The 23,020-nt window shown below is 41.5% G+C and overlaps 2 protein-coding genes across 2 annotated transcripts in view; both read right to left on the bottom strand.

Moving 5' to 3' along the window:
• The window catches only part of atp9a (ATPase phospholipid transporting 9A), a 32,179-nt gene extending 27,415 nt beyond the window's left edge, over window positions 1-4,764 (bottom strand). The window contains exons 1-4 of the mRNA XM_030055478.1: window positions 4,660-4,764; window positions 2,601-2,745; window positions 466-579; window positions 195-303 (exon numbers count right to left, since the gene is read on the bottom strand). Of these exons, the coding sequence (XP_029911338.1) occupies window positions 195-303; window positions 466-579; window positions 2,601-2,745; window positions 4,660-4,727 (436 nt within the window). The 5' untranslated portion in view covers window positions 4,728-4,764. The remainder of the gene's footprint in view (window positions 1-194; window positions 304-465; window positions 580-2,600; window positions 2,746-4,659) is intronic.
• Window positions 4,765-5,721: 957 nt separating this feature from the next.
• sall4 (spalt-like transcription factor 4) lies at window positions 5,722-13,339 on the bottom strand. The gene is made up of 4 exons (XM_030055476.1): window positions 13,182-13,339; window positions 8,406-10,868; window positions 8,019-8,323; window positions 5,722-7,835 (listed from the first exon to the last, which is right to left on the bottom strand). The coding sequence occupies exons 1-4, from the start codon at window positions 13,246-13,248 to the stop codon at window positions 7,401-7,403; spliced, it is 3,270 nt and encodes a 1,089-aa protein (XP_029911336.1). The 5' UTR covers window positions 13,249-13,339; the 3' UTR covers window positions 5,722-7,400.
• Window positions 13,340-23,020: the final 9,681 nt, after the last annotated feature.

The raw sequence follows: 23,020 nt of genomic DNA, 5'->3' as shown, positions 1-23,020 counted from the left end.
TTATTCCAAGGCCTCTTATGTACACTTTTACATCTCTGCTTTGAATTAAACCACCATTTCCCCTAGCCCCAATAAGTTTTAATAGGACCAACCTCCTACAGTTAATAGACGCTGATGCTGAAAAATAAACAGCACCGTTCAGATATCGGCTCAAACAAAGTGTAACTAACGCAGCCCAAGCTTCAGATTCTTACCTCTTGTTGAAAGCTTGCTATAAATCTGCGAGTTAACTTCTTTGTCCCGGAGGTAACATCTAATCTCTTCAACTGCCTCTCTAATCATGGTAATAATCAGCACGATGCCCTGGAGGGAGAAATGTGACAATTAGCAGCTTCATTTCTCAAAGTAAATTATTCTACATTTCCAACGATATGAAATGAACACAGATTTGATACAGGGTGTGCAATTTATTAATCAGTATAATGAACAGTCACAGGGACCAAAGCTTTGTCAAATGCTGCTTACCAAAGGCACCCAGTAGGTGTAGAGGGCACCTAACCGCAGCTCATTCACAAACTGAGAGCAGGCCAGGAGCAGAAAGTACAAGTTGAAGAAGTACTTGAACTGATTGAACAGCACCTGTGAACACAAACAGTCACATCTAGAAATGGAGCACAGTGAACACCGACGTTTTTGTTTTTTTTTTTTTCACCTCAATAAACTACTGTGCTAATCAATTTCCATTTATTATGAGGGATGACTTCCAAAGACAGAATTTATAGAGAATGTGTAGATTATAATATTGCTCTTCCTACAACCGGACAGTTTTACCTATGATCAAAATTACACAGAAGATGCATAATCTAATACCATGCATTCCATATGTATATGTAAAACACTGCGTGGTGCAGTGTGTTCATAACTGAGCTGTTAGTGTCAGAGCCGGCTGATTTCAGCACAAAATAAATACACTTAGAGATCTGGCAAAGTGTGCAAACACATAGCTTTTCTTGCACCACTGTCAAGTTTAGATGTAACACTTATGCTCAATTTCATTACCACCAATGTGCAACATTACCATGAAGGAAAACATGTGCCCTCTTACAGCTACAGTGTGTTATTTCCCAAACTATTAAAAACAGAAGTTAAGCACAGGCAAACACACACACACACACACACACACACACACACACAGTCCAATAGGATGTAGAGACCTTGTCCGCAGAGCTTCTTGTCGTTGTGAGGATAAGAAAATCAAAAGCATTACCACTTTGCAATGCAAAAATGCTATAGACTTGTCTTTGGCTTTCTAAACAAATATGGCCTACTTTTAATGTCTGATTTCATATACAAAAAAGGCACTAGATCTTAAGACGACTGAATGTCTGGAAACAAATGCACATGTAAATCAGGCCTGGAAATACGAGAGCCGAAAACGCACCACCGAGTAACCACTGTCAGTACTGTCAGTATAAACCTGAAGCTGAGTCTGCAACCTCAGCTGCATCCGCTGCTGCCAAGCTCTTCTTAGATTGTGATTATAATAATCTGATATTATGAGACCACAATAGCTTGAAAAAGTCTCTTATGTGCCTCTTGTCACTGCCTTTCAACATCTTCATTTCAATACAGATAAAGAAAAAGGGGACACCACCACTGCTGACATTACAGTAAAACTTACTATTGAATATTACTGATGTTAACAGGGCTCTATCTTGAGTTTGTTACCTGCAAAATTTAATATTTCAAAAGGATGTCATCAAGTGTTGTTTAAATATAGGGCAATCATGTCAACATCAGGTCACACTGCATTTACCAAATTTGCTGTGGTGGTTGGAGATCAGACCTGCAGCAGTCCCAACAAAAATGTCTTCTGGTATGTCATTTCAGTGACAAGTGCAACCAAAATCTGTGTGTCCAGAGTAAAGGTCTGCAAGCCAGCCTGAGCCTGATGTGCCCCAAGGAAAAATGCTGGGCTCTGGTCATGTACGACTTTTTTCCACCTGTGGCATCGGGCCTAGACGGCCATGGGCCTTATTTATTTATTTTTGCCTTTTTTAGTTTATTTATTTGTCACATGAATAGCCCCATAAACTACAGTATTAATTCTTAGTATGTAAATTACTTCTGTGCTAATCTGTGTCTCTGTGTGTTTGTGTTTGCATCTGTGTGTGTAGTTGTACCCTTATAAAAATTTTAATTCAGGTTTGGGTCTCAAAATTCATGGGACCTGCTGGGCCTGATTGGGTAGGACCTTAAAGCGGACAGGTACAGTAAGGACTGGGCCAAAGCTCCAGCTCGATGCTGACCTCTCGACCATAGGTATGTTAACAAACTCTCATAGCATACTCTGGTTATAAACAAACAAGACTTGAGCATTTACAGGCTAATTTATGGAGAGGTAAAACTAAAATGTCAGGCATTTATCTGATCCTCTTGCTTAGAGCAGATTTAAATGAGGGGAATGGTACCATGAAATTAAATTCCATAATTACCAAATTACACACAATCTTTCAAGGTGAAAGCCATTTTGTCCAGAGAGTTCCCATGTTATGAATCTTTGCCTGGATAAACCAGGCCTCTAAGGTGGCAGTGAATGAGGATCAGGCTGCAAGAGGTGAGTGGTAGTGACGGTGGCAGTGGTGACCTCTGACACTCACCCCAGGCAGGAAGGTGAAGAAGTTGTACTTCTGGTTGTTAATGACATTCCTGGGGTACCTCTGCTCCCTCTTTTCTGGGTGGCCGAGCCACACCGTGCGGGGACGGAAGTCACCCATGCCACAGCACCGCGACCACGGACAGCACCTGTGCAAAAACAAGCAGAGGAAGTGAAATAAATTCACAGAATCTCAGAATGTATTTCCTAGTAAGACATTCTTGGAAACTGTTATGTGAATATCAAATTTAAATCCAACCGAGATGTATGATAAATTGATAACATAATTGCTGATTTGTCTGTTTTAGTCACAACTCTATGTTGAGTTGAGTGAAAAAGCTCTAAAGATATTTCCTCTATTTCTGCACAGTTTCCTGAGACATCTCTCGGTTAATGTGTTCCTCACAGCAACTATAAGCCTGAGCACAGGGGCCATGACAACACACTGAACAGATTAGGCCTTACAAAATAAATATTAACTTCATCTGCAGTGCAATAGACTGGCCACTCCCTTTGACCAAACAACGCATTCCAGTCAGTTAACCAAGAGGCCAGTGACTGCATATGATCGATAACTGCCCTACTTCATAAGTAAACAAAATAAAGACATAAGTAGGTCTACTTTCATAGTTTGCCATTTGTAATGCTATCACTCAAGCTGATGGAGGCGGCTGGTTTAGGCCATTACCGGTTGCCAACTAAATGTTTCTATTCAGCGATATGCATGCAGTTTTTTAATGATGGAAACGTCACATTTGAAAGAGATGAGTCATTGTGTCTGTATTCCATTATCATGACTAATACAGAAGCTAATTCTTGCAGTTTGTTTCTCACTGCTCAAGAAACTGCATGCCAGGCCCATGAAATGGTTATCGATGGCATCTGATTTTTAAAACATGCTGTATGACTGCCTCATGCTCTGTTCGCATACTCCAGATCAGGACTGCCTATATGTGCTCATGTCAAGGACACCCACATACAGTATAGACACATCAGGCCACAGATCCCCATTTAACAAAATTTTATTCCAGGAACCCCCATCTGAGATGATTATGGGAATAGGGAGCCATCTCAGAATATCCATGCTTGTATTCTGTAATCTCACTGGATTACCTCTAGTAAACAAACCAATAACAAAAAAAAAAATAATAATAATAATCATATTTCAGTGTGTGATGCCTGATAGCCTCTCAGGCACGTGTAAGATCTAGTGCAAACCATGTGTATTCATTTATTAAATTAAAGCTAGAGCCTAAACTATATCGCACAGAACAGCATGTCATTGTTTCTCTAGCAGGGCTACTGCACCATTAGCTGAGACCAGCCCTGGACAGGTGAACAGGATGAAGGCCTATCGCACCAACACCTAGCATCAGACTTTAACTGTTGTCTTATTCACTGCAGAAAAAACAGTCATCCTATATTAATGTGTGCACACTGTGTGTTATTTTGCAGTTTGGAGCGCTTTGCGTGAGAACAAGCGTAGGCCTTTAATATTAGAGGTGACATCATCTGTGATGCCTGTGACAGCCCGCCGAGCCCCACAGGCTTCTGCAGGCTAGCGATGCCCATCATCTCTCAAGAGGATGAGGCCTGCCCCTGTGCTCGTGTAATGCTACAACACAACATTTAGCCTTAACGTGAATTGTGGATGCACTGCTGGAAATCACAGCCACCGTTTCTGTGTGCTTTCGGTGCTTGGACAGTGTAGTCAGCGGAGTTAATATGACTATGGGCGTCATATGCACTTGCTACAGCAGCACCCGGAACAAGGATGTGTCCTGCCCGGCGCCCCCGCTCTTTCTCCAATACATACTGGATGGTCACATCACTCCTATATCACCAGGCCTATGCAATTCTCTCCAAACCGAGCATCTTATTTTACACCTGCAAAAAAAAAACAAAGAGACCTAACTAACGCCTCCGCTCCGAGCCAGAGACGATGTCGACTAATACGCCGCGATTCTGTAAACAATTAGCACTGACATCAGCAGCAGCCGCCGAGCCGACAACATAAAGAAACTGCTTGGTTTTTAGATTTCGGTGCCGTTCAACGCCCTTACCCATTCTTGTGTTTATTGTCGTGTCTTTTCTGGCGTCGCACGGGTTGTAGGGGGATATTGTCCGTCATTCCGGCAGCCTCTGCTCGGAGCTGTAGGCAGTCAGCCGGGCTGTCTCCGTGTGTCCTGGGCGGAGGCTTCCCAGCTGCCACTCATGGGACCGCTCAGCTCCAGTCAGTGGGACAGCGCTGCGCTCAGCTGGACTACATCAGGGCCAGGGTCCCTAGTGTTATCATGGCAAGCGTCCCAAATAAACCATGGATCCCAATTTGACTGTATTTCCTCCCAACCACAGACATCTAGTACAGAAACATAATGAGATAAACTACTCAACACCACTCTTTGTCCTATTTTCAAGTGAAGTAAAAATGAAATTATATAGGTTTTTTATTTTGCTGGAGATCCCACAGTACCCCTTTGGGTTTCATCCTCACACTTAAAGAACCCCCCGTGCAAGACCCATCACTGGTTTTATGATATTTTATGACTGGACACAGATCACCAGCAATTATCCTATCCTCAGTTTAGAATAGGCGCTACTGCTTTTCCAGTACCTCCAGCCTCCTATGGATCTATATTTCTTGTTTTGTGCACCTATACCCTGCATGTAGAGTCTGCAAAGGCATGCATTATCTTGTAATTGTGGTGAAAGAAAGGGCCACTAGAGTTGACCTCAACTGGAATTGTAGAAAGAGATGAATGGAGAGCATGCTTTAATTGTGGATGCAAATCTTTTTTTGTTGAGGATGCAAAATGATGATGGTGTAATGGTCTGAGTGGGTCATTAGAGGAGCTACTGCTGGTTCAAGAGGCCACAAAAGATGTATGGTCATCTGAAGGTGACTGTATGGAAATTAGAGATTTTGATGCAAATTAGAAGCAATGTAATATTTCAATAAGATACACATCAGTGGCCAGGGCAACTCTCCAGCTCGTCTCTCAAGACTAGTGAACCAGCCTATGAGGTGTGGAACAGGGTTCTCATCTTTTGAGTGTAAACTTGAAATTACACTAGGAATCAAGTTCTGCAACTATTTCCTCTGTAGTGGAATAACAGACCAAAAATCTTGAAAAGTCACCCTGATTTTATTTTTCAAAATATCAGAAATCAACATTTAGGTGAAGGAAACAACTGAAAACAAGAAAACATTTACATTGTAAACAGGCCAAATTGGCACAACATTGAATTGTAGAGACAACTTCAAAGCAGTTTTGACATGGTTTGCTTTTCGTAAAGGAAGGCACAACTTGGCAAATGCATATCAATGGGGAATGTACAGCAGGAGCCTACAACCATTCTGACCATTCTGAGTTGTGTAAAGTGTCCACTCATACATTCATTACTGTTCAACTCAGCAGGTTGAGAATGAAAGAATATAGCATACTCAAGAATGTATCGGAAAATGTACAGAGCACTGCATTGAGATTAGGGGGACATGGAGGAAAACTAAAATCTAAACGAGGTAGAAATTAACCCCTAAGCTCAAGCATTATGTAGTATAAATTATATTTTAAAAAGTAACAGTTGATACAAGAACACACACACAAAAAAAAAAAAAAAAAAAAAAAAATCAAAGTCTGAGAAGTATGCAACTAGGAGAGCTCAAGAAGGAAAAAAACAAATATTGAACAAAATGGTTTCTTGGGATATAGTAGGAGCAGATGACAATTGTTGATTTGCCTTTTGCCAGTATAACCATTATGGTTATGCCAAGCCATGACTTGAAATGTAACCATTAAATGTAACAAAGTTTGAAATATAAAGTGCAGGCATGAGAGCATGAAGAATTTCACAGCCTTCAGGTCTCAGCCAACTAAAATAAGTTTGCAGATCTACAAGTGGAATATGAAGACAAGAACACTTCTACATTTTTGTAAACTGATGAAAACTTAGTAACAACATACTGGTGTTATCAGTCTAACTGGGCCTTCATTACAACCTTATGGTGCATTAAAACTACATCTAGCCAACAAGTACAATTCAGGTTAGGCACTTGGCAAAAAGTTTGAGTCACACTAACTATTGTATGTCAGCGTCCATTAAACACTTGCAAAACCAGTTTTAACCTACAGGGATCAAAAATTGATGACTGAATAAGCAGACCTTGACTTAAAGTGACAGGATGCTGGAACAACTTGTCAACACTTTAAGTCTCCAAACTGATCAAAAGCCTTTCTTCAAAAAGAAACATGCCAATGACACTTACCACTACAAAACTGTACAATTTCATAAAATCTATGGCACACAAGAGGAAAGAAAGTAGTCATGTAGGAATATGGTTGAGCACACCAATTAGTCCCGAGAACACCAAGATGCAGTGTCCATAATCAGTCATGCCCTGAAACTTGTCCAACTATCATCACAATCCTTCAAAAATGTGTCAGGGAGACATTTTAAATAAAGCAGTTTCAAGTAATTCATACATTCAACATCTGGATACACCAAAAAAAGGTCAGAAAAAAATACCCGCATATGTATAAAAAAAATTAACAGTAAATACAACTACAGTAGTTACATCAAGTTCAACTAAAAATAACACTTGTGAATTGTTCAGATCAGGAGAAGAAGAGAACTAATGAAGTTACTGGGGAAAAAACAAACAATTTAAGCAGAATTATACTCAATAAGGTTTACTTGAAATATTGATTGTACCTGTAATTGAGGAAAAGGTGAGCAGTTAACGCTGTCACCTTTAACATTCAAAAACAATTTAGACAAGACAAGCTGATTGACGCTCGGAAGCTTAATTAACTGCAATTTTACCCTCCTCCATGAAATGTGGGAATTGTGATTTTGGCACGCTGTCGGAGCTGTTCTTCTCAATTTCAGCCATGGTAGCAGGCAACCCTGAGTGAGACCCATCCATCTTCATGAGGCCTCCAGTTGATCCAACCAGAGGCCCACCAGCAAGGCTCCCAGGGAGTGGGATCCCACCACCCTGGATGACAGAAATTTCATTGGTCTTCATGGTCAGGCCACCACTGAAGGCAGCAGCATACTGGTTCCACAGGGAGGGGTCAAAGTTCATTGGTGGAGCACCCAGTTCTTTGGAGGCCTGCATCATCTCCGGCAACATTTTAGCTTCTGAGCTCATTGCCATCAGTGCCATGGGGTTATCCAGAGACAGACGCTGGCCACGCCTCGAGTTGTTGTTCCACATGTGGGTTCCAACATGCACCTAAAACAAACATGCACACAATCAATTAGAATACCATCAAAAGGCTTTAGTTGCTGAACACTTTAAACACTAACAGAAACCAGCATGAGTCAAAATTACACAATAAAATGATCAATATGGGCCTATATTAACAACTTTGCAAGTCATCTTCAAATGGATGTGAATCACACTGAGATGATGTACCTTCAGATTTCCCTTGGTGGTGAAAGCCCTGCCACAGATAGTGCAGGCAAAAGGCTTCTCCCCTGTGTGAGTGCGCTCATGGATCTGCAAGGCACTGGCAGAGGAGAAGTTCTTGCCACAGACATTACAAAGATGCTGCTTGGTTGATCGGCGTGGTGCACTGGTGGTGGATGAGGACATGCCTGTTCCCTGAGGCATCTGGGAGCTAAACAAACCATGCTGGCCCAAGGGATTCTCTGGAGGAATCTTCATTTCCAGACTGGCCAGACTTGGAGGTATCCTCATGAAAGGCATGTGACTAGGAGCTGTAGACACAGATGAGCAACTAATTAGCTATAAGCACTCAACATGACAAGACTTGTAATAATTAATTAATAATTAACTCACCATAGTCTCCATTACTGAAGGGCAAACCAGGTTCTTCCTTAATTGCTTTAGGGGTAAAGCTGCTGGGTGCTGTAAGGTCAAGGGCTCCGCTTGACTCATTGCCATCTTGAGTGCCACTATCAGAGTCTGGCCTTGATCCACTGCGGGCATAATCATCAGCCATGGCAGATTCAGGAGACTTGCTACTGCCCATATGGTTGTTCAAAGGGGAAGAGGAGTGGAATGACATGGCTGAATCAGAGATGGCAGGACTACGGCCATTCTGATATTCCTGCTCCCGAGGAACTGAGGGGGATTCTTTGGGTGTTCCCTCACTCTCTGAAGCTGTGCTACTCTGGCGTTTCAATGCAAGAGCTGAGGTGAGATTCTTCAAAACATCTAGGCTGGAAAACATGGCGGGGGGACCATGCTGCTGTGGCTGTTCCTCAGAGGTAGATGGGAGAGAATCTGACGTGTCATTTGGCTTCTCCTGGGAGTCAAGCTCTGTTTCATGGTCTTCCATGCTTGCATCAAAACCATTGGTATCCACAGACTTCTCATCTGGTAAAGAGGAGTCCATTGCCTCAGCAGCTTCAAACTGGTTTTCTGGCATGGGGGTGTTTGGGATCTGCCCTCCCATGTGCATGCGAATGTGCTGCTGCAGAACCACAGCATTTGTGAACTTCTTCTGACAGATGGGACATGAGTGCTGCATTTTAAGAGGGGTGTTTGCCCTGTGCACTCCATAATGGGCCTTGAGGTTGCCCTTTGTGGAGAAAGCACGACCACAGATTTTGCACTTGTAGGGCCTCTCACCTGTGTGTGTACGATAATGCATCTTGAGAGAGCTCTGGCAGCTGAGCACCCTATGGCAGATGACACACTCGTTGGGGTCATTGGTCCTCTTCTCCAAACCATCTACCATCTGCTGAAGTTTGGCTGTTCCAGAGCTTTGCTCTCCTGAGATAGCATTACCATTCATATGATGCAGAGCTCCAATCAATTCCTTAGAATCCTGGTTCTGATCCAACCCTGTTTCTTGGCCAAACACATTTGAGGAAACTGATGCAACATCACTTGCTGATGGGGAAGGTCTCTGGGAAAATGTGTCCCCTCCAAACCCCTCAAATGTTGTCTTGAACCCTGGTATGGATGATGGGTGAAAACCAGCAGCTGAATGGCCTAACATAGGTTTCATTTCAGCCATGCTGGACTCTTCAATGGGCATGGACATGCCATAGGGAATGCCACTACTGGTGGGAACATTGTCGAGGTGCTCTGGCACAGGATGAGGATTCATCTTGATGTTGGGATACTTGTCTTTATGCCTTTGGAAATGTACTTTGAGGTTTCCTTTGGTTGTGAAACGGTTTCCACAGATGTTACATTTGAAGGGCCTCTCTCCAGTGTGAGAACGCAAGTGAATCTGAAGAGCACTGTCATTCCCAAAGGTCTTCCCGCAGTACTTACACTTGTGCTTGTATAATGAATCACCATTCTTTGATTCAGGTGGAAGGTTCAGTATCTTGCCTTTCCCTTTTTTAGAGGGGTCAATCCCTGCTTGGATTCCAGTGAAGGCGCCGGGGAAAGCCATGACCCCTGAGGACTGTGGCAGTAATGCTGGCAGTCGGCTAGCCAGGTCTGGAATGCCCTTCAAAATGTCTGTTTTAGAAGCCATTGTCCCAAGTCCTCCAGCCAGAGAGGTGGCCATGCCAGTGGTATGAGGTAGTTTACCTTGCTTCATGGTTTCCATGGAAAGGCTTTGACTTCCTGTTCTTTTGCCTATCAGAGCTGCTGCAGCAGAAAGCTGCTGAGAGAGGTGAGCACCGAGGGCTTTCAGAGGGTCCACTGCTGCTCCTACTGATGACTGAAGACCCTGTGGTGCCATCATGGCTACTTGGATTCTAATTTGTTCAGTCAACTGGATTTGCTGTAGCTGCTGTTGCTGGAGGCACACCAACTGTTCCAGGATCATCGGGATAGCCTGCAGGGCATCCTGAGGTGAGGGAGAAGATGTATTGTTTGAAGACTGAGTGACAGCCACATTAGTGGCAGCCATGGATTCCAGAGTGACATTTGTATCTGGCATTTTGGGTGAGGCCTGGAAAGACATCTCCGGGCTAGCAGACATCTCTGCCTGTTCCTGCTGACCCATGTCCTCTGCATTCATTTTGGTCTCTTCCTCTGTTCTGTCCAGCGATTCTATATTGACATTTGATGGGGAATGACTGCTGGACCGGCCGTCATCATGGTCACTATTGAGGCCATCAGGAGAACCTTGTGAATATTCCTCAGGCACCTCATTGCCGTCACCATGTTTCATGATGACAACCTGGTGATTTTTAGTGCAGTTCTTCTCATGTTCAATAAATTCAGCTTCATCAAAGAACTCAGCACAACACTTGTTGCAGACCCTTGTCTTCTCCATTCTGAACCGCTTCACTTCATTCCCAGTCTCATCAGCTTGACCATCTGGAATAATTCCTAAAACAAAATTAACAGACGTTTAAAACCTACAACATTCATACTGTAATGAGGGCATTATTAACACACACAAAAATATTGCTTGATATACACCTTCACTTGGATGACAGAAAGAAGCCAACAGTGTTGGTGTTGTTGTAGAGAATGATATTGATGTTGTGTCAAAACCTGTTCATACACTCATTTGATTGTCAAAGGATCTTGGATTTGTCTTTTGTCCACAGGGCCAGCAGAGGGCAACCATCTACCTTAACATTACCAAAAAGCAAACATCCAGAGAGACAATAGAACCAAGGATATTAAATTGCTTCCCCACTCCAAAATGTAAAACCCTTCCTGGCTTAGTGATTTACTCTGCTCTTTAAGAGCATAACTTGTGTGTGATAATATTTTTACAGTAAGGGACTAAAGCCATATTGAAATCCTACAAAACTTAAGTTGGATAATGAATGTGAATACAATGTGAGAGCATGTAACAATCTGTGTGGAAGAAAAAAAAGCAGAACTACAAAAACACTAAACTGTCAAACACTTGGACAAAAAAAAAAAAAAAAAAAAAAAAAAAACACACATCTGGCATGAGGAAAAGTAACTTTTAATATTTTGTAACAACACGTGAAATCCTGATAAGTGCTCCAAGTGGGGGGTTTAATTTGTCTGCTAACCAAGAGGCCATTTCACAAGTGGGTGCATTGTCAAATGCTAATGCATCACAGAGAGGGGGTAGACCACCTGTTTGCATTCGCCCAGCGAAACTGTTGAGACTTGTTAATTGCTCAGCAGGCAACATGAAGCGGCGCCAAAAAGTTGCAAATTGCACTGTATTCAGAGTCATCTCATTGTCAAACAAGTCAGCGATGGGTGCATTGGTGTGAAAGAGAAGGCATGCTCTATTATAGCGCAATCGAGGGAAATTTTTGTCCTGTTGGTCCTCGGTGAAGCTGATACGATTTGCCCATGAATCGGCAAATGGAGTCCAGCTCAAACTCCCAAATATAAGATGCGCACCGGCCTCTGTCGACCATCAGGTGAATATTGAAAAGGCAACGCGACTAGTGCAGACCACCACTTGATGGCGCCTGACCTGAATCTGATCACCTTTCCTAAGGTTCATGACACGAGGCGAGACTAAACATTCAATTCACTAAACGGGCACAAGTCTGGAGAAACAAATTAGCCATTTTTCAGAAATCAGACACTCTACTATAGCAAGTCCGAATTAACAACCCCCTGCGTCTCACTGAAAATGTGCCCTGGCTTCACAATCATTAGGTGAGGGCCATGGCACTGCTGGGGTTTGCATTTGGTAACGCCAAAACGCACCCCCACCCAGTCTCCACAAAAAGACCACTGCTCCATCCCCCACCTCTCCACATATGTACGAAAGGAAACAGTCATGCATTAAACTGGGGGATTTATTGCCTTTAGGTCAGCTTACTCCCGAGTCACATTTCATACACAGTTGTTGGGCACCTTTGTTTAAAAGTCCATCAATTACGCACGACTTTTTACTAATAAACTTGTGAAAACTTAACAGACCACAGCAAATCTCTGAAAAAAAGTTAGAAACAGTCAAATAGTGATAATCGAAATTATGCAAAAAAGGACAATACCCAGACGTAACATCAAGTTTAAAAAAAAAAAAAAAAACAGCCTCACAATCAAGAGAATTATGTTTGAAAGAAGTACAGATGAATCTTTGTTTGAATGAAAACTTGTACACGGGAAAGACGTCTAACTCAACCATATCGATCTCAGATTATATACAGTTTAGTTTTCCCCAAAACAACAGACAACTCCGTAAACTACAATGTAAATTCACCAAAATCCAACAGGTAGGAGGCACACCGCTCAAAAAGCCACTGAAGTTGAATGGGAGTAACGTTCAATACTTTAACAAAAGCCAAAAAGAGAAAACACAGTATCTAATAAAATTAATTACTTGGAGTTAGACCACTTGAAAATATTCGAGTTAAAGTTGTGGGTCGGTCGTAATTTCGTTTGGCAAAACGTGAGAAAAGTAACAGTGGAAAAAGTTCACAGTGATATGTTGGATAAAGCAGAGCTCACGAAACACCTGTATTGGAGTTTTTTTTTTTTTTCCAACAGCATGAGTGAATATGAATTTATCGTTTAACGCGAAAGTTAAGTTTTATCCCTGTCCAGTTCCAAGGGTCAGCAAACAGGTCAAAGTGTGAGCAGGGCGATACGAAGCTTAGTCTCTAACTTTGTGATAAAGTCCCAGCAGTTTGCAACATGCTACGGCGAGCTTAAAACCGTGGAGTTTCTCCTGTCGTGTCCGTGTAAACTTACCATTTTCTGCCGAGCCGGGCTCGTCGGAGTTGATGTGCTGCGGCTTGGCTTGCTTGCGCCTCGACATGGTGCAAACATCAGCAGCAAATAGTTACCGACAATTTCCTCCCCTTCTTTTACAAATTCTTCGGCTTGAAAAATTAGCCCCTCAAGTAGAAATGCGCATGTCAACGTAATTATTATTATCAATAATGCATTGCGATTTATCACGGTGCTCTGACAGCTGATTGGCTCCAGTCCAAGAGCTCACACATTATTCAAATGGGCTCCCTATTGATGAGCGGAGCGCAGTGCCAGGAGGGGGCGGGAGGAGCCCTGCGAGTGGATGGACTGCCGGATGGAGGGAGGGTTAATAACACCCAACTCATCGCTCCTTCCTTGTTCATGAAAAATATTGTCCGCACCAGAGACAAGCTCGGAGGAGATTCTCACAGACTCCAGGCTACACCATGGCCTAGGAAGAAGAAGAAGAAAAAAAATCACTGCAATATTGTGCTAATATTCCTGTAGGGACTTACAGTTGTAATCTACAGTGAAGTTATGGTGACCTTGTCTTTCTTTGTGGTGTTTATTTTATTTTATTTCCTGTGGGATGACCATAATATTCCAATAGAGACTTTATGGTAGTTATGTTATTTTTTAGATCTTATATGGCATCACTAAAATATTCTGATATTCCTACTAGGTTTGTATTGTGTTTGTGGTGGGAGTTTATAGATACCTTATCTTATTGTATGGTATCTTTATGTCCTATGGCTTCTTTAAGATATACTTGGTTACAATAAGGAATGACATTGTGTCTGTGGTAAAGAAAAGTGAGTGTACAGTAATTGTGTAGCACTGTATGTTTTTTTTTTTGTTTGTTTGTTTTGTCTCCCACAGCATCACTATAATGTTCTTATAATATCCCAACACAGATTTATAGACTCACAGTGATATGTTATACTTGGCTATACTAAGATGTATTATAGGATTACAATAATTTTTTCAGGTAAGAGTGTAACCACGAGCTTCACTGTTTATTAAACATCTCATAGATTCAACAATCAGAGCATAAGACCGGGGATATAGGAGAGGATACGCACACCTTGACTCCATGAGGATATTATAAGAAGAGAAAAAATAGCGTAATGAATGCTTCTCTAAAAATTTCTTGCCTTATGGCTGACTGGAGGTAAAATTGTATCCACCTATTTACTGCATAAATCTGTCTGTGCCTAATAATTTATGCACCTGCTCAGTAGATGAGGATTTTGAAGACAGAGATCAACAAGACTTTTGAGAAAATATATAAAGGTCTGTGCACAAAGTAACGGGAGAGGCACAACATAATATCCCCTCATGGTGATGGCCTGTGGGATCTTTGCTTGTGTGAGGGGAATTTTATGCAACAGCTTTGGTCCACCCCAGACTTAAAAGTCAAGAGATTCAGATGATCAGCATGACCTCTGGCTAAAGTCACACTTTTGAACACACTTGTTTAAGGCTATTTTCACTCTTGACCAGCCGGCTTCAGCACTGAAAAAAACGCATTATGAGATGAAAATAGTGAAATTAGTTTTGTTATGATGACAATGATTGGCTTTAACATTCACCTTTTAGCTATAGATGTACCAAAGCATACCAGGAAGTACACTACCCACTACTGCAAAGACTTCACATTGAACATGGGAAGAATTTATACTAATTTATTGACTATTGTCCATAACCTTTTGTGACTTCATACTGATCCTCCCTGGAATGTTTACAGTAAAACCTGTGATCAAAGCAAAGTGATGGAGACAGGTATATATACACTAAAATTTTGAATTCATAAAATGATTTAATGAATTATCACTCACAAAACAACCAATAATCACAGCTCTTGCCAATAATAAAATGACTCTGAAAAATTATGTTTTATTTGTCAATTCTGTTTACATGAATGAAAGGTCTGTTTAATATAATCCTTGAAGGTCAAGACCCTCACATGTTCAGTAAATGCACAAGTTGTGTATGATCCTGACGTAAATAATTCATCTGGGGCTTTTAAAACTTGTAATCCAAGGGGCTTGTGATCATATGATTGAACAGGGGGTAAATCTATTATGTCTTTTTGAAGCTGTGTACAGTATAAGTCATTTGACCAGGAGTCAAGCCCATGCCTCCAACTATAACAACATAGGTGTTCGGAGTAACCCGATATTAAATTTGCCTATAGTTATGTTGTAAATATAAACTGCTTTGCTTGTAACTCTCACATTCTCTCAGATTACCATTTGCAGACAAGAATTTATTTTTGGACGCTGACATGCCGATGACATACCAAGCTGTATACAACTGTACCGGCTCTGAGGGGGGCATTAGAGGTCGTAAATCTTAAAGAATAGATGCCCAGTCACACAGTAAATTAAGAGCTTGCCAAATGTCAGCTGTAAAAGAAATCTCTATTTGTATGTGAAAAGATATGTTTGTCTGAAATATGAAATATAGAAGAAGACGGAGAGGGGCAGAATTCCCCAAAAGTGCAAAGACTTGAGGGACAAGGCTCCTTTCAGTGTTTATTAACAGCTCAATGCACTGATTCTTGTGAACAGATGTTCTCTTGAATACAGTGCATTTTGGAGTGAATTCTGGTAATATTTTAAGAAGGATCAGAAAAGAAAGGAAAGAGTACAAAGATACCAAGAGCAAGAAATAATTTTCAGTCACCACAGGCCTCCATAAAGTAAGACATTATGAAAAAGCAAACAAAGCAGAGTCAAAAGATCACAGTGAAGTATTTATAGGGGTCTGTGGCAATTTAAGCTGTCACAGAGGGATTAATTTTTGTATCTATTGTATAGATGAACCAAGGACAAGTCTACACACTGACATACATAGTTCAGTAACCCTTTTTTTCATATGTGTGATATTTGGTCTTTCTATCATTCACTCTGCCGTGTTTCAGTGTGAAAGAGTGGAGCTTTATGATGCCACAGCTGATAATTGTGAGACAAAGACGAGCCAATATATTCAGAAAAACAAATGCCCTTTAAGGGGCTGGCTGAAGGTGAAAAAGAAGGGAGTGTTGTCTAGACGGTTTATTGCCCCAATAAGAAACTATGCTTGAATACACTGTTTCTGCTGCGTTCAATCTAAACAATTCAAACTGTGTGCAGTCGTGCCATAAAACCGTCCTTGTGGGAACCAGGGGGGACATCACCTACATGGCCTTTGCTTTTGACAATTAAGTAATGTGCCTCATACAATACGTGTAAAGCAATAGGGAAATATAGCTGTTCAGTAAAAAAAAAAAAAAAAAAAAAAAAAAAAAAAAAATGAATTGAGAACAATTTTCACATTAATTGGTGCACATTTTCCATAGAGGCAGGACACTTGCAAATGAATAGAATTCAAACTCGCTGCTCCATAAGAAGTGCCGCTCGGTAGAGACAGCTTGATCCTCGTCTTTTTCCTGTGTTTTGTTGAAGTGATGGGTGTTTGTTGCCACGGTCTATTGTAATATTTTGTATTGGTCAATGTCACTTATGTTATTTTGATAAAAAAAAAAAGGAGACTGTTTAAGAGCTGCAATGTTCTGTGGCAACAAAGAAAGCAAAGAAAACATAATAAAAATGAGTTGAGGAACCTTGACCTCGTCCTGTGTGTAACAATAGTTAGTCTACATAGCTCACTGATGAAAGACTTCATCAATGGTCAACTCTGCAGTCTGAAAACAGCCTTTTGACAGTTGCTATTCAATAAATATTTTCTATATCCCGACCTTTTCTGATGCCCTTTTGAGTCGAATCTCAGGATGGAACAAGAAGAGTCGCGCGCATTTCACACAAGTGGCAAGAAAATGTTCCACGATGGGAGCGAGGGGAAGTTTCTCAGCTGTGTTATTCAACAAACCTTTACGATGACCTTGTAGTGGACAAACAATAACAGTCTAACACTTGCTGAGGAGTTGTGAACCAAACATGTGTCTTTTAGGGCTCAGTAAAAGATGAAAGGCAGAAAAACAGCTTAGGAAGGATGAGATATTTCACGTCGGTGTGATAATCCTTAAAAACTCACCGGGAATCAGCACCATAATAAATGTTGTCAAAAAAAAACAACAACTATTGTTAAGAAATAATCTCTTTTTCTTTGTCGTTATATTTGTGTTAAAATACACTTAAATAAGTATCTTCCTTCATCACATGGCCTTTTATTTCATCATGGAGTTGGGATGACCATGTTTCTCTTAGAATAAAACAAAAAAAAAACATTGATATGAACTCAACTGGATTACAATCAAAACACATTGGGGAACACATTTCTAACTTAATCCCCTTTACAAAGAGTGACATTTGGGAAGGTTCAGTCGCTTCATCCTGTCATTCTCCGTGATATTCCCGGAGTGACACTGACAATGGCATTTGTGGCATTTCAGAAATCCCACCTTTATGATCAGGCTACCTAGAATTTCATCCCAGCTCCTTGCACTGAGCTGTGTGTGTTTCAGTGGCCGTAGCGATGAGTTCAATCACACACTTTGCTGAGTGATTGATTACAGAGAATAACCTGCAAGAGGAGAGGGCATGTTCCTGAAGAGGGACCCGAGCCAGCCATGACTTGCCTCATTTCTGACCATGTTCAACTTTGTCAAGTTTTTTTTTTTCTTCCTGTTTGAGAGCAGGAGGATGCCCTACAACTCCACTCTATAGGCCTTTTAATGGTTGCCTAGGCACTTACTCCTCGACTTCAGGATTTTGTGCCATAGCCTGGATCCCCTTTTTATTATTTTCTCCTCTTTGTAGGTTGTCTTCAGGTGCCCCTGGAACGTTTCCTCTCTTGTAGCCATAAATAACGTCATTAAACCCACACAAAGGACAAAGGGAGAAGTTTTTCATGCAAGAGTTGATTCCCATGGAAAGAGCAAGGCAGTGGCGCGAACACGCAGGCGCAAACAGAGCATTTTGAGTCACTTGGACTTCCTTCCTCACATTTTCTTCGATTATATCGGACAAATCACATTACAAGGCGTGATTGTAAGTGATCAATGCATTTTTTTTCACCCTCCCGTCAAAGCAGGCTATGTGCAAGTAATTTTCCTTTCAGTTTGACTCCCACACTTTGTTTTCTGTGATAGTACAATCATCTAAGCACAGCATTATCTAGCAAATACAAGTGCCGAGGCTCAAAGCAATCACTGCCATAGTGTTAGACTGTTTTCATTATTGATCAGCAAACACCCCTTTCAAATGTTCTCCTTTTCATGAACACATGTATTTAGTGCTTTTGTTTGGTAACATCAGCCTAGAATGGAGATGGAGGGCATTGAGGTGAAAGGTATTGGATGTTTTTTTGTAGTTCTGATATTGTGACCCCCCCACCCTCACCCACCCCCACCCCCCACCCCTCACCCCACCATCCCCCCTCTCCATTGAATGATGTTACTGTTTTGAAAAGCATTACACAAATATGAATCATACAGCATGTCACTGCCACACACTGCACACCAGCCAACTAGGCATAGGTGTAAACAGGTATAAATATACTCAACCTCCGTATGCCAAGATAAATATTTCAAAATAAAATCCGACATAGACGAAATAACATTGACTGGGTCTGTTTGCATGTTGCCGCTGGAGTGCAGGCCCGCCATCTTGCAGAATACAGAAATGCTCGTAACACCTGGGTGAAACAAAGTCAGTTGAGGACACAGGAAGTATAAATGACTCTGGTCTTCAAACCAGAGATGTGAGCCTTTAGAGATAACAAGACGACTGCTTATTTGTCTCACGCCGTTGAGTGGGGGGCCGGGGGTTGGGCTGGGGGAAATTATGTGGCACAGCATTCCACAAACAACTGAACCTTTTTCGCTCTGGTCATGGGCTCTTTGAATTTAGCTATGGGTAATAATTCTGATGTGCAAAGAAAAAAGTTTTGAAAAAGCAGAACTGCTGTTGGTTTGGCATGTTTTTTTTTTTTTTTTTTTTTTTTGCAGTTGTACTTCATTTAGAAAGTTGTGATATCACAAAAGAAAGTCCTTGTAATTCTCACTCCCTTGATGGTAAGAATCAACAAATATCCTGCCTGGCCATGGGCGTGTGATAGTGTGTGTGTGTGTGTGTGTGTGTATGTGTATGTGTTACAGAGGGGGCTAGCGGGTGAGGGGAGAGATCAGTGGCCCACACATGGCTGTAATTTAATGGAGAATTGCCCAACGGTTCCTGTGCAGAGGTAAACACACCAATAGTCAGGCTTTTGTTATTTCATGACGATGACAACTGCTTCTATCAACAAACAATAAAGAGTTGGGGGAACAAGGACTCACTGTATGGAGAGAACCCCACTGTGTCCACTTCTCACTCCCAGTCAGCCACACACTGGCAAGAGGTCGTGTATGATGAGCCTGCGTGACCCACCGGCAAAGCATGACACCAACTAAAACTCTCTCAGAGATGATCCATACAGTCCCTTCGCTGCTGAGCTGAAAAGACATTGATCAACACGTTTCTGAGATGTAATAATCAGTGGTACTTTTGGGAATGAGGGAAATGAGGAAAAAAATCAAGCTTATAGGAGCTCTGAGATACAAGCAACGGAAAAAAGAGAGCTTGGCAGTCACCATCAAACTGAGAGTCGACAGGGGGCCGATCCTTCAATCCTTCAAATCTTAAACTCGTTATCAGTCTCGGGTGAGTCTGTCACAAGTGGACAGAGCTAAGTACGAGCGGAAACGGGGTCCAGTTGTGTTCGAGTTGCTTTGTAGAAGGAAGGATCATTTCATAGAGTGGACCGATGAAATATAAATATAGATGAAGTTTGTTTAGTTGATGGCATCGCAGAGATTTGGCACATCTCTGAGAGGGTGGGTTGTCAAGTCTGCCCAACAATAAATAAAAGTCTCTCATGATTTGTCATTGTGTTTTGAGTAGATCAGAAATATGAAACAGGGCTGGGAACAGTGTGGAGATATAGTGATGACATGGAAAATCTCTCACAAAATGTGGTAGATACACATATGCTGGAAATGTATTGAGATGCACGACGATGCCAGCAGTGAGGAGCAGTTTGACTGGGCTGTCCATTTGTGACTGCGTGTTTATGCCAGGATGCAGCCTGGGTGGGCAGAGCTGGGAAGAGTGACTGTCCCACCTCTAATTATCTAACGAGAGCCCAGCAAGTACACAACAGCAGTAACAATTGATTTACAGGCATCCCTTTTTGATTTTCACAAGCATGCTTGCTTTAGCCAGGTTGTAGTGTGTATATAATGTTTTTTTTTTTTTTCTTTTCTTTTGTTGTGGACATTCTGAAAGTTCTTTGACACATAAAATACTGACAATTTCAATTTTGGAACTGATTAAATCTTGTCTCATCATTTTGTTTTTTAAACAAATGTAACCTAGTTAGTTTATGATCCAGGCCACATGTTAAGATCATTTTCACTGATGGATTAAGTTATGGGAAGTGTGGGCAGATGGCAAAATGACCAAAGTAAAGTACAGTGAGAATGAAGTACTGATGATTGTAACACACCCTGTGTTAATATGGTCTCATGCTGACACGTTCATACATGTAAGTGCACACACACACACATACACACACAAAGCAAAGCAAAAAATATTTCTGGAATATTGACTCTTCATATGTCCATTCTGATTTTTGGGCTACAAATATTTGTGCTGGTTAATTGCCTCTGAAATAAATACAAATGTAACCTAAACAGCAATGGAGTCCAGGGTTTTTTTGGGGGGGGGGGGGGGGGGGGGGGGGGGGTGAAATCAGTCTGCCTGACCCTCATAAGCAAAATAAGTTTATACTGAAATTAAAATGAACATAAAAACATAAATTGTGCCATACAATAGCATTCTGTCATGTTTCAGCTATGCACTAATAAATTAGGTGCTTTGAAAACATTTGTTTGCCTGGTTTAAATTCAAACTATTGTTTTATTGTCCAGTTGAGAGACAGAAGACATTATATATTAAAGACACACACCTGCATCATATAGATAATTTTTGAACAGATGCTATGGATTCGGACACGCGACAATTTCATCGTTCTTTTCATGACTAAAGTGACAGACCCCCCCCCCCCCCAAAACCGGATGATTAAAATAATGTTAATGCCATTTTTGAATGCTGTATTTAGGATAAAGAGGAGTGCCATTGGGTGGAGATGGGGGGGAAAGCTGTGCTGAGCACAAAAGAAACACACAGCATAAAGCACTTGACAATGAATGTGGTCGTTCTTGTGGCGCTCAGAGACTATAAGACACCTGGTGGGTTTTCAGGGTCTTCAATGTAGTTTTACAACGGCCATTGAGAGAGACACCCCTGAACTCTGGAGGTACGGCCTGCCTTCTGCGGCCGCTGAATAGAAACCCGAGGCCCCGCGGTCACTCACTACTGTATTGAACATTATTCCCTCTCAGGCACTTCAAACGTATTTAGATTTCCTATAAATTGAGTTAAAGATCATGGGGTACTAGATGGTCTTGAGAAAAATTTGCTTTATTGTCCCAAAATGAATAGTAAAATGTGAGTAGTAAAATATGTGTAAAATGCTTTTTTGCTGCAGACACGTATATTCTTCATTTGAAAAAGAAAAAAAAATGAAGTCAGAAAAGAAGTTATTTGTGTTTGTCATTTGGCCTCTTGCCACGTCAGTAAGTTCAAAGCGTCAGAGCTCATATTCTCATGTGCCCTGCACGGGGACATAGATAAAAGTGTATTATTGTTGTCATAGCAACCACAGAAATGGCTCCTGTGCTGAACAATGGTCAGATGGGCCTTGGGGAGGCCCGGTGGCAACCCCCCTCCACATCCACATCTGCTGCTCCCCATTCAGACTTATGGGATGTTCTGCTGATTATTTTCTGTCCTGCTTCCCCCTTTCAAAACTGACAGGCTGAGAGAATAAGAATGAAATTAGGAATTCTGCCAACATCTGTCTCAGAGCTGTGATTCAATTCGCTCTGCTCGCACAGTTTGGAGAGGGACTGAGGGGGGAAAAAAAGGAGAGAGAGAGAGAGAGAGAGAGAGAGAGAGAAATTCAAGGGCCTGTGAAAGTTATTCAGCTCAACAGGCCAAAGAGTGTGTGACAAAAGTACTTATATGCTTTCATGGGTTTATATTGACAAAAACCGTGCTGGAGGAAGCGCCGGAACCATCCACGTGTGTAAGCTTTAAATCAAAACAGGACGTAGCAACCAGAAAGGTATGCAGAGGTGGGATATGGATGCTGTGATCTGTACCACATTAATGCCTCACTGCTTTGGCTTGTGACACAGCCTGGTTCTCAAAGCGGGGTGCGCGGACCTACAGGGGCCATTGGAAGACTTCCTGAAGGTTAAATTATTAAATTAAACTAAATTATTTCACGTCAACTTGTTATGATTTTTTTCCTCACCATTTTAAATCTCTTTGTCAATCCTCAAACAAAATATTGTTTCATATCAAACTCCTGAGAGCAAAATCACTTCATTTGGGGGATCTGTCGCCCAATGAAAGTCAACTTGGGGATCTGGAACAAGAAGTCGAAGTTGATTTTTCTTTTTAGTTTCAGTAAACATAGCAATTAAATCAATGTCAAGGGTTGTAAAGAGCATGACAATAACTTTACTCAAAGGTTAGTTCCTCTCCTCAGCTGGACAAAAACTGAGACAAAGAGAGAGAGAAAGAGAGATGTGTTTGTGTATGTGTGTGTGAGGTTTACTTTATGACACACCAAACTGAAAAGTGCAAGTTACACACACAAAAGCCATCATGCACACTACTACCGCTTTCATGACAGAGAAACAGTTTTATTTCTTTTTTCTTTTTATTTATGCATTTATTGTGTGAAGCTGAGTGTGTCTAATACATTTCCACATAAGACAT

This window comes from Myripristis murdjan, chromosome 7 (assembly GCF_902150065.1).
Source record: "Myripristis murdjan chromosome 7, fMyrMur1.1, whole genome shotgun sequence".
Lineage (NCBI taxonomy): Eukaryota > Metazoa > Chordata > Actinopteri > Holocentriformes > Holocentridae > Myripristis > Myripristis murdjan.
The sequence above is the reverse complement of the archived record's forward strand: the minus strand, read 5'-3'. Positions and strand labels throughout refer to the sequence as shown.